Genomic DNA, 12396 nt, shown 5'->3' with positions numbered 1-12396 from the left:
CCGAACATTTTAGGTTTGATGTTTGAAAAGTTTTGATGTTTGTTAATAATCCAAATTTGAATTCGAATCGTTTTGAACTAACGCGAGATTAGCGATGGTAATGGAGGTGAGGTGGCATCATTAGCATAGGTTCACTATCGCATAATTATCCGGGCGTTACAAGAAGACACCCAGGAGACTTGGAGTGCAAGTCAGAAGAGCCACAAGGCGGCCACAAGAGTGGAGGGCGCGCCCCCTACCTTGTGGGACCCTCGATGACCCCCTGACCTAGATATTCCTCCTATATATTCACATATATTCCCAAATCACCAGAAGCATCCATGAAAACACTTCTCCACTGCCGCAACCTTCTGTTCCCGTGAGATCCCATCTTGGGGCCTTTTCCAGCATCCTGCCGGAGGGAGATTCAATCACGGAGGGCTTCTACATCCACTCTATTGCCCTTCCGATGAAGCGTGAGTAGCTTACCTCAGACCGACGGGTCCATAGCTAGTAGCTAGATGTCTTCTTCTCTCTCTTTGATTCTCAATACCATGTTCTCCTCGATGTTCTTGGAGATCTATCCGATGTAATCTTCTTTTGTGGTGTGTTTGTAAGATTTGATGAATTGTGGATTTATGATCAGCTTATCTATGAATATTATTTGAATCTTCTCCAAATTATTTTATGCATGATTTGGTATCTTTGTAATTCTCTTCGAACTATCGGTTTGGTTTGGCCAACTAGATTGGTTTTTCTTGCAGTGGGAGAAGTGCTTAGCTTTGAGTTCAATCTTGCGGTGTCCTTTCCCAGTGACAGTAGGGGCAGCAAGGCATGTATTGTATTGTTGCCATCGAGGATAAAAAGATGGGGTTTACATCATATTATTGCTTGAGTTTATTCCTCTACATCATGTCATCTTATTTAATGTGTTACTCTGTTCTACATGAACTTAATACTCTAGATGCAGGCAGGAGTCGGTCGATGTGTGGAGTAATAGTAGTAGATGCAGAATCGTTTCGGTCTACTTGACATGGACGTGATGCCTATATTTCATAATCATTGCCTTAGATATCGTCATAACTTTGTGCTTTTCTATCAATTGCTCGACAGTAATTTATTCACCCACCGTATTATTTGCTATCTTGAGAGAAGCCTCTAGTAAAACCTATGGCCCCCAGGTCTATTTTCCATCATATCAGTTTCCAATCTACTATTTTGCAATCTTTTACTTTCCAATCTATAAACCAAAAAACCCAAAAATATTTACTTTATCGATTGTTTAGTTTCATCTATCTCTATCAGATCTCACTTTTGCAAGTGGCCGTGAAGGGATTGACAACCCCTTTATCGCGTTGGGTGCAAGTTGTTTGATTGTTTGTGCAGGTATTGGTGATCTATGCGTTGTCTCCTACTGGATTGAGACCTTTGTTCTCTAACTGAGGGAAATACTTATCTCTACTTTGCTGCATCACCCTTTCCTCTTCAAGGGAAAAACCAATGCAAGCTCAAGAAGTAGCATGCCCTTCCTTGGACAAGCCTCCCACTTATGATTAACCCCTCTCGCAAGCATCTGCAACTACAAAATAAGAATTAAGATAAATCTGAAACATATGGATCCAAATCAGCCCCTTACGAAGCAACACATAAACTAGGGTTTAAGCTTCTGTCACTCTAGCAACCCATCATCTACTTATTACTTCCCCTAGGCCCAAATCATGGTGAAGTGTCATGTAGTCGACGTTCACATAACACCACTAGAGAAGAGACAACATACATATCATCAAAATATCGAACGAATACTAAATTCACATGATTACTTATAACAAGACTTCTCCCATGTCCTCAGGAACAAACATAACTACTCACAAAGCATATTCATGTCCATAATCAGAGGAGTATTAATTATCATTAAGGATCTGAACATATGATCTTCCACCAAATAAACCAACTAGCATCAACTACAAGGAGTAATCAACACTAATAGCAACCCACAGGTACCAGTCTGAGGTTTTTGAGACAGAGATTGGATACAAGAGATGAACTAGGGTTTCAGAGGAGATGGTTCTAGTGAAGATGTTGATGGAGGTTGACCCACTCTCGATGAGAGGATCATTGGTGATGACGATGGCTTCGATTTCCCCCTCCCGGAGGGAAGTTTCCCCGACAGAACAGCTCCGCCGGAGCCCTAGATTGGTTCTGCCCAGCTTTCGCCTCGAGACAGCGGCACTTCATCCCGAAACTTCCTTCTAATTTTTTCCAGGTCAAAACACACCGTATAGCAGAAGATGGGCATCGGGGGCCTGCCAGGTGGCCCAAAAGGCAGGGGGCATGCCCAGGGGGTAGGGCGCGCGCCCCACCCTTGTGGATGGATGGTGGCCCCCCTCTGGTGCTTTCTTCGCCCATTATTTTTTATACATTCCAAACTAATTCTCCGTGAAGTTTCAGGACTTTTGGAGTTGTGCGGAATAGGTTTATAATATTTGCTCCTTTTCTAGTCTAGAATTCCAGCTGCCGGCATTCTCCCTCTTCATGTAAACCTTATAAAATAAGAGAGAAAAGGCATAAGTATTGTGATATAGTGTGTAGTAACAGCCCATAATGCAATAAATATCAATATAAAAGTATGATGCAAAATGGACGTATCATGCCTTTGCCATGCATTTGTGACCCATGCTTTGCACTACACGTGATGATTGATTCTTCTACTTGTATGTGTATTTGTAAGCTTGGTGGAGATATCACTTGTTACTGTCATGTTTGCTTTGTGCCCCATGCCTATGATGATACTTTGATCTTGCTTTGTGTTCGTACTTGCGATATGGCTTGTGCATTGTCTATGCCTATTATTTGCTAACATGACATGATTGCCATGATTTCCTCTAGTGTGTTGGATCTTCGCTCCACTAGTTTGCATGACTTGATTAATATGATTTCTTTGTGTATTGCATCACCGATGATTCATACTTGCTCATTTCATATGGTTGATAGCCACTATTGCCATGCTTTGCACATGATTGCTATTGCCTCTTGTCACATATCTCCATATGTTGCCTCTCTCATGCTAGATGATTTGCCATGTATTGTGTGCAATAATGATTATAGTCTTGCTAATGAGATTGCCCCCATAGCATTCTCGCATATATGTGGATATTTTGACATATTTCTTGTGAAGCATGTTTGTCTTACTTCTTTGCACCATATACCTGGTGCCATGAATATCGCCATTATCGCATCATATTATTCATGCACTTGTGCCTCTCATGGTTATGTGCAAGAGAACAGAACCATCATGATGGATGATGTGTTTATCTACCATGCACATACGTTATTTGCTTTCTTTTGTGCATGTGTAGGATACTTGGACCTTGTGTCAACTTCCACTTCACGTGAGTTGACCATTCGAGCTCTTGAGAGCGAACCACCTTCTACCACGATGATTCTACATCGCACTTGCTTGTACTTCGGCATTGTGAAGGATGCACAAGGACACGCCTTCAAGGTGACATCCTTCTTGAGCATGGATATTGCGGATCATACTACTTGTGTTGCTTGCACCATGATACTTATTGGCCATCTTGGACTACTTGATTGCGCACATGTTAGAGATCTTGCGTCGACTTGTCATTTTTACCGTTCCATGCCTCATGACATATACACCTTGTGTGTTGCGTCCAACATGCGGATTGTTTGCTCCTATCATATGCTTGGTTACAACAATGTCATTTCTTCACATATGCCATGTCCCATTGCTTGCCACGTGATTGGCTTGATTGCCTTACACATGATGAACAATTGCTCTTTCTATTGTGTTGAGTGCCACACTATTTTCAGTACATTGTATGCACGTTATGCTTGGATTGTCTTGCACTTGACCCATGTGTTTTGACACTTCATTTATGTTGGTGTTGTGAATGATTGTTATGCCTACCATCGACCATTTGTTGAGCGCTTTATGCATGTTTGCTATGAACTTGAGGTAGATGCTTATTCTCTTATCACACATATTTGCATCACTACCTCACATTTACATACTTGTTTCCATGATGACCTTGATTATGCTCAATTCGTATGCTTACATGCCATGTCACAATCCTTTGTCCCGCCATATGTTATGCTTGATGACGACACTTGTTGGGTGAATCACCTCTTGAATTCTTGGTTTTGCACTAACGCTAACCACATTTGTTTTTCCAAGTGTTTGTTGTCCTTACTCCTTTTGAAGGAATCACAAGATGGTGCGACATTGGAGAGTACCCATTACGAGCTTGAAGATGATGAACACTTGGTGATCGTCCATTTCTACACGGTGAAGCCATCTCTTTCCCATGGTGATTTGGTTTCTGATCCGAGGTCGAATCTTTCCCGGGGGGAGATGATGCGGAGTATCCTATGGACATCACCATGTCAAGAGTCCATTTGGCAAGTGGCACGGGCGACATCTACTTCACATACATAAAGGTGAATCATCTCCTTTACACGTGTTCACTTGACCCCTTCGAGGATGGTATAATGCTTGACATTCCTCTCGTGTGCATGCATAGGTATTGTCGGAGTTTCATGAATGACCACAGGAGTGCAAGCGCCAAGGAACATCTACACCATCCGCGAGGGAAGCTTGGAAGGGAAGACGGAGCTGCGGAATCTACAGCGACCGGAAGACACCGGACATCCGACACTCTACAGCGGCCAGACGACCGGAAGACACCAGACGTCCAACACTCTACAGCGCCCGGACGTCCAACGCGCCCACACTCAGCCGACCAGAAGGACAGCAGCGGCCAAGTCTACAACGGTCGGACGACCGACAACCTCCGTACGTCCGACGCCCACCGGAAATCCGGTGCCACCTGTCCAGAGCCAAAATGTTGGAAGTCTGACGCCCTCCAGACGTCCGGACCCCCGCGAGCCACCGGACGACCAACGTCCTCCGGACGTCCGGCACCTGTGTGCACAGCCGGGCCAGAGGCCCATGTATCCCCTCCTCACTTACCCCTTTGTGGACTAGCCTATATATACTCCTTCCCCTTCCTCTAGTTAGGGTTAGCAATGTGATAGCTCATCGTAGTTGAGCTATGCTCCTGCCTCTAGTTTTGAGAGAGAGAGAGAGAGAGATCACTCCATTGGAGTTCAAGACCTCCTTTGGAGAAGATCCATAGTGGATTCAAGACCCCATCTAGGGAAGGATCATCTAGATCATCAAGACCTCATCTCCTCTTGTATTTGGGGTGAACTCTACCTTATATCTATTCCTTGGTTGTTCATGTACTTTGTGGATTTTGTATGTTTTTAGTCTAGTGGATGTGTGATTGGACTTGTTTTTGAGTGATTTCCCTTGCGATTTCTCTCCGTTCTTCCCCGTGTTCATCGTGTTCTTCCCAGGATTCCATTCCAATCGTTAACGATCGGCCGAAACCGGGTCTAGCCCTGTATCAATATTTCTTTGTACTTGCAACATTAATGATTTCTTAAAACACATAATTTTTTTAATTTAATGAACTGCTTCAAATATAAAAATATGATATTTGGTTTTTGCCGACCTAGCGGTGGAGCGAGCGGAAAATTAATTGAGCAAGGAGCCAAGCTGAGCGAGCTTCATGGGTAGGCTCGTGTGAGCATTATAGTAGCAGCAAGTCCACTGTTTCAACGTGATAAAAGAGCTTCCAAGAGACTCACACAACGGCCATCAGCTGGCCGAAACCACACACCTGATAGCTCCACTCTCAGAACAAATATCATCTGCAAAAGCAGCCCAAAAGACGTACAAATGGAAAAAGGAAACCATAATAAGGACATAATTAGACAAACCCAAAATGAAACAACCGACCATAATAACCAATTGAAGGAAAAAAAGAGTTAATCCTGCAAGTGAAAAACATCGCAGCAGTTTGTGAGTTAGCCTCTAGTGTATATTAAGGGCCTGAGATCCCTCCACTGCAATATGTACCATCCATGTTCGATCCGACAGCCCAGAATCATGTTCGGCCAGTGTAGTTTCTTTTAGGGGGGTTGTTGACCTTGTTGTCTAAGAACACGCAAAAGCTTAGCATGTCTTTGTACAAAGGAGAAGGAACGAACTCCCATAAAAAGAAATGAAGAAACGAACGTATTACAACTGAATCAATCATTGGTCGGAAATTACACCAAGGCTACTACAATTGCAAACCAAACTAGGCCGTAACAAACAGGCTGCAAGAATGTGTGGCCCCGGCCATATATCACATCAAATCTTAATGCTTATAACAACCCCTTCATTCAGCATTGTTTTGAAAGTATGAAGACCCGATGATGCCCAATCCGGGTTTCATGGACGCGGCCAAGATGGCGAAGGACCTGGTTAACAGTGGATGATGAATTAACTGAAGAAAATGTATTAAGCTACAGACAGAAAAGAACATATTATAATTAGCAGGTTTTTGTGTCAAACAGATATGTTTGTAGTTGATGTAACATATCCATCTTTTCAAACTATTTTTAACATATTCATGCGCATGAAGTTTGTATCAAGCGAGAAAGAAAAAGTGCATGCAACTTAAATAGATGTTTATTTCGGAGTAAAATTTTCTTTTCATCATGATCAATGACTACCGGAATTTGTCAGTGTACTTGCTGGTTATTTTTCAGGTACTTATTTGAACTATGGAAACAATAATCAAAAGAACAATTGCAGTAGCAAAACAATTCATGATTTTGATCATCTTCTGTGATTATAAAGAATAAAAATAATCTATAAGGTTTCAACCCAAGTGGTTAAAGCTGCAAATACTCACGGTAAGGATAGCTTTGCCTGTGTGATCAAGTTTTAGCCCAGGCCCCTTTATATCAGCTTCCAGGAAGAAATGCTTCCCCTTCACTGCCTCAGTGGCAGCTATGTCCCTTAGTTCCTAAGCAGAAATTACGATATGATTTTCTACATGAGAAAATCAGATTAACAGCAATGCTGAGAACTTACCAAAGCTTTTTCCCATGTGTCTTCTGATAACTGCAAGAAAATTTGGAGTCATTGAGAACTAGAAATAATTGTTTATCAGCGACAAGTTGGGGTACAAAAGGGAAACCTTTTTCTTAGGACATGCAACAAGATGAGCATTAGCATCTGCATATGTAGCCACCTCGTTTATTGAAATGTTAACCTTCTCCAATGTTAGCCTCCCCCTCATGTACCTGTAGTAACAAAATGGGATATCCTATTAAAGAAAGCTAGTATTACATTTTAATCACTGTCATCTGAGATGAGGGAAAGAGAATTTGCATGTTCACTAAAGAATATTATATGTTTCCATTGGCATCTGCACTGTCGCTATTATATTTTAGCAAATTAACCTGAAACCCTCTTTTGAGTTTTAACATGGGTCAATTTAATACTCAGACATGTCGTGACCTTGGTGACTGGATGACAATAATAAACCAAATTCCTTCCTCGGTACATGTGAGGACTACAGGCAGCAGAAAGATTATGCTATGCAAACAAAGCAGATTTGACAGAGCAGATTCATCAACACTATCCCATGTCTTGTATCTGCGTGAATCACACAACATTCAGCTAGCAACTCTTAGTATTTGTACAGAAAGGAAAAGGAGGAGCATGCACACATCAGTATGCAGCGTGGTGCTGAAAGAAGTAGCACTTGCATGTATATATCAGAAGCTCTCTTGCAGACAGATTACAAGTATGAAAGAGCCTCTTAACCAGAAGCAGATAATCAAAAGTGGATGCTGCGGTTATATGCAGCAGTGATAATAAATTGAAGCTACAAGTGCAACTGAGGACTCACGATGACAATGAATCAAGCTCCTCAGTGGATATATACCAACGAGGTGCTGAACCTTTCCCCTTCTTCACAGCAACAAAAGAAGCATTAGTTCAAAGTGTAGAAGTGCATGCTCTAGCCAATGCAAACAAAAGACCGATCTGATGGAAGAGTCTAGGCAGCATATTATACGTCAACACTCCCCTTCACGTGTGGCTCCCTCGGGCCTAAACGTGGACCGAGAGTGGGCTGCAATTTAATTGCGCCAGCCGGGTCTTGAACTCAAGACCTCTTGGCTCTGATACCATGTAGAAGTGCATGCTCTAGCCAATGCAACCAAAAGACCGATCTGATGGAAGAGACTAGGCAGCACATTATACGTCAACACAAAGAAAAAAAAACTCCTGCTGAAACAATTGTAGCTAAGATCAGTGAATGGTGCAACACATAAATAAATATTTACTTTGGGAGCTGCAACTGGCTCTTCCTTAATCTTAAAATCAGAGTCCAGAAATTCTGGAACAGCTGTGTTAAAATTAAAGCACTCGGGCAACATCCTGTAACGTAAACAGCATGATTCTTGTCACCAAATGAAGGTAAAGACAACAGATATAGATAATAGCATCAAGTAATCTGACAAGCTTTGTTCCAGAGGAGTAGCAACGATATCCTCACGCATCCCAGGTGGCATGTTTGCAAGCATATGCTGCAACTTCTGCTGTTGCTTCAAGGACTTCTCCACTAGTTTCTGCATCAGAATTTGAGGAAGCCACAATGAGAAGTAGCAATGTCTTGCGACAACACAGTGAACAAAATTAGGTTCAGGGAAGGTCAGGGCAAGCAAAAAATTAGCCCTCAATAAATAAAATATCAGCCATGCGCTTGTAGCACCTGCCTATGTACTGGGCTCATTGGTCATGGGTCGTCATCCAGCCCATCACCTGTCTGATGCCCAGCCAGAACCACACCCACTCTTCCCGGTGGTCAAGTGTGCAAGTGTTCGATGGGACGTTTGATGTGTTAGGCAACAAGGGAGGCAATGTAGTTGCTAACTGCCAGGTACTCGGGGAGGTTTCTCTAAAGAATGCTGTGTGGGATTGGGAAACTCCACGAGATTTTGGGACACATCATACCTATCAACAGCAATCCATATCATGTGAGATGAGCATGGGCGGTACAAGAGTGGAGCCACTCGCCAAGAATTCTGACAGTGTGATGTATGATGTGAGTTGAGCGCGGGTGGTTCGAAGGTGGAGCCACGATGGCCTGCCACAATAACGGTGATCCCAAGAGAATGTCAGATATAGCAGTTGTTCAGGGAAATACTGTCTTGGGGGCTTTAGTCTGGTGTCATGTGTTTGTTTTGATAACTGGAAAGAATTACGAATCAAGGAGTCGACGAGTCAAGCCGAGGTTGAGACTCATAGACTAATCATGACTAGTCTAGACTACTGCTGGACTAGTCGACATGGTACTGTAGTATTCAACTTACAGTACTCAACTACTAATACCTATTATGTACTCCCACTGTAAAGAAATATAAGTGTTTAGATCACTACTTTAGTGATCTAAACACTCTTATATTTCTTTACAGAGGAAGTAGTATATACCATATATTACAGTACAATATACAATAAAATTGAGTTGATCCAGAGGAGGATCACATCGGCATAGGAGAACAGCAAGGGGAGGAGCACAACAGCGGAGGGGTCGATCCAGCGGAGGAGCAGAACCAGAGGAGGGAGAGCGTCGTAATGCTCCTGGCCACCGCTGGCGGCGGTGGTGAGTGGCAGCGGCAGCAGCAGCAGCGGATCAATGGGCGGTGGCGGCAGCCTAGTCCCAGGTGAGGCGGCTCACTGTGGAGCGATCCTGGAAAGCTAGGGTTGCAATTTTTTCCCTCCCGCGTTGTGAGCGCTGCTCACTTATCCCTCCCAAATTGAGTTGATCGACTCAAAACACCCAGACTAGTCTGGACTAGTCGATGACTAGTCGCTCCACCGCTCGACTCAACGAGCTAGTCTACACGAAGAAGCTAGTCGACAATCAGATAGAGACAACTAGACTAGTCGAACGACTAATCAAGACTAGTCGAACAGAAATGTTTGGCTGATAATCCTGATCCTGACATGTTTATTGGCAGTTCTCTGCTTTTGTGACATCAACAATGCAGGAAAATTATGGTTGCTTACGGACTGTTCTTACAAGCTTTAACACATGTTTAGTGGGGTTGTTGGCTTCATGGAAGTGCAACTTGAGTTGGACCAAAGCTTGAGTCTGCACCTTATTTACCATCATTCTGGGAGATGATGCAATCATCGTGATTTTGTACGCATGCAAATTATGTCTAGTAGATATTCCGTTAGCACCCAGCACATGTTTCCACAGATATAGCAAATGAACTAGCAGAAGAACAGGGAAGTGCATGTGGAATTCTAAGCAGTGGGCCTAAATACTGGAGTGAAATGAAAGGGAGGTTGTTCTGGCCTCACTTAGTAATTCCAAATTTTCACTGTTTAGTCAGATGACCAGTTTTCTGTTGATAAAGATACAAGTGTGAAAGATATTCAGACTGGCCGTGAGCACTGTTGGCATGATGAAGAGGTTACATCTTGGGAAAACATGGCAAATCTCTGAAGCATATGTAGGCATGGTAGCTGCTGAGTCCAAACTGGACAGCCAACACGATTTTGTTGTCGACCACCAGTCTGCAGTTGAGTTTTACTTATTTGATGCTAGTGAACCGGTGCAAGTTTTTGTGCGTGTTAGTTGGCAATATCAGAGCGTGCATGGGAATGTCATGACCTTAGAAAGTAAGAATAGGAATCAAAGGATTCTATGCAATGGGTACAAGGTTATCAACTGATGGTGTTTCAGGTGCTAAAGCGAATAGACAGATGCAAGGATGCATGTCCATTGATCTGCTTAGAAATGAAAAATCAGCACAGGCCATAGAATTCTGCCTTCTGGTCGATTATTTCTGAAAGACCATTTCAGATGCCATGGGATCCTGGCATACAGTCAATTGTTTCTGGAAGAGTGACAACGCTTATTGCAGCTGGAGGAAGTGAAGTTGCAGAGTTTCAAGGCTGAGAAGTTCTATACATTTGCTGCTACAGGACAGTGCTAGGGGAACAAGCCACTGCACGGGGGCAAGCAATGTTTTGGCGGGGAGCACTAATGTAACACCCATCCTGCATATGTATCCCGCATATGTATTGGGCTCAGTGGTCATGGAGTGTGGCTCGGAATTCAGACGGACATGGGCCGGTGCCTCTACTGGAAGCTGCAGAAGCAGCAGCAGCTGAGGAAAAAGCCATCGGAAAAATGGGATGAAATTTCCTGTCTATGTTCTTGTTCCTCCTGTATCTCTTCTACTACCTCACTGATTTCTCCTTCTCACATGAACTCAGATTGGATTTTGATCTCACGTCCTGGTAATATGTTCTCCAATGTCACAAGATATATATAAGTGGCACTATCTAAAAACCCAATTCATGCCCTATGATTTAAATCAATAAAACATCACAAGAACAGCCAGTTGACCAAGATTAGTCCGTTGTGGTAAGCAAACATCACCATCGATCCACATTTTTGCGCCTCTCATCCCCACTGTAAGGGTATGAACAAGAGATAGGTACACAACCACTTTAACAAGTACTACTCACGTCATGCGATCCTAAATCTTCCAAAGAAAATGGCAAAATTACCATATTAGTCTCCCTTTACATGATTGCTATTTACCACACCGGCTTCTCAGAGAAACAGAGAAATTAGCATTCGGAAACAGATCGCAACCCAATAGATCACGAGAACTGGCAACGATACCTTGGCCTTGGGGATGGCGTCGAGCTCCTCCTGCAGGCGGCGGCGGATGGCCTGCACCTGTGCCTCCATGGCCGTCACCGACGTGTCCACGGCGGTGAGGTCGGTCACCGCCGTTGCCGGGTACACTGCGTACGGGGAAGATGACGGGTCAGGGCCCACGGCACTAGGGGGTCCAGACCAGGGTTCTGGGAGCGGGTTGGGCTAGGAGAGAAAGCTCACTGTTGCGGGCAAGGGCGAGGTCCTGGAGCTCGTTGACGCGGGACCGGAAGGCGGTGGCCACGGCTTCCAGCGACGAGCTACCGGGGATCGCAGCGGCAGCGGCAGCGGCTTCCATGAGGAATGGAGGCCTCGGCGGCGGGGGGAGGGGGTGGTTTGGGAGAAAAGAAAGGAGGAAGATTCGATGATTTCCCACGTTATATTTCGTGACCAGTAGAATGCCCATGTGTGCCACGGGGTTTTTTTTTTTTGACGTGTGCCACGGGCTTTTTAACTGGTAGCATATGTTTTTAGATGCCCCAGTTGTATATAACATAATACGAGTACATGTTGCGAATCAATCTGTGGTTGAGTTGGTTAGGTGGACAGTCAGTCTCTTGGAGGTGCTTATAGAGATAGGGTGTGCGTGTGTGCGTTCATAGGGGTGAGTGTATGCGCGTGTATATGAGCACTTGTGTCTGTACTGATGCTTAAAGAAAATATGAACACATGTTAAATTTTACATGTATAAAAACAATGGCCAGTAATAGATGAAAAATAATTTAAATCCACTTTTTTAAAAATTAAAGCCACTTTAATTGCAATGTACTCCCTGCGTCTCAAAATTCCTATCTTAGATTTGTCC

The 12396-nt window shown here is 43.7% G+C and overlaps 1 protein-coding gene across 3 annotated transcripts; it reads right to left on the bottom strand.

The window, feature by feature from the left end:
• Nucleotides 1–5973: 5973 nt before the first annotated feature.
• Nucleotides 5974–11951, bottom strand: LOC125536899 (spindle and kinetochore-associated protein 1 homolog). Of its 3 annotated transcripts, none has more exons than XM_048700192.1 (9): nt 11775–11951; nt 11556–11680; nt 8369–8478; nt 8194–8287; nt 7755–7816; nt 7038–7143; nt 6932–6961; nt 6750–6863; nt 5974–6312 (listed from the first exon to the last, which is right to left on the bottom strand). In XM_048700192.1, exons 1-9 carry the CDS (start codon nt 11887–11889, stop codon nt 6235–6237), a joined length of 834 nt encoding a protein of 277 aa, XP_048556149.1. In that variant the 5' UTR covers nt 11890–11951; the 3' UTR covers nt 5974–6234. The 3 variants fall into 3 exon arrangements, with proteins under 3 accessions (XP_048556149.1, XP_048556150.1, XP_048556151.1); XM_048700193.1 differs by having other exon boundaries at nt 7755–7813; XM_048700194.1 differs by lacking the exons at nt 7755–7816; nt 8194–8287.
• Between the last annotated feature and the right edge of the window lie 445 nt (nt 11952–12396).

The sequence above is a fragment of the Triticum urartu genome, chromosome 2 (genome assembly GCF_003073215.2).
Source record: "Triticum urartu cultivar G1812 chromosome 2, Tu2.1, whole genome shotgun sequence".
NCBI lineage: Eukaryota > Viridiplantae > Streptophyta > Magnoliopsida > Poales > Poaceae > Triticum > Triticum urartu.
This window is presented reverse-complemented; position numbering and strand designations above follow the sequence as displayed.

What these genes read in the sequence shown, in the direction of transcription:
- LOC125536899 (XM_048700192.1), bottom strand. Translation starts at nt 11,889, where the DNA reads ATGGAAGCCGCTGCCGCTGCCGCTGCGATCCCCGGTAGCTCGTCGCTG. An exon ending in CCTCGCCCTTGCCCGCAACA is followed by an intron (nt 11,681 to 11,774) that starts GTGAGCTTTCTC and finishes CCCCGTACGCAG; the next exon opens with TGTACCCGGCAACGGCGGTG. An exon ending in GAGCTTGATTCATTGTCATC is followed by an intron (nt 7,144 to 7,754) that starts GTGAGTCCTCAG and finishes TTGTTACTACAG; the next exon opens with GTACATGAGGGGGAGGCTAA.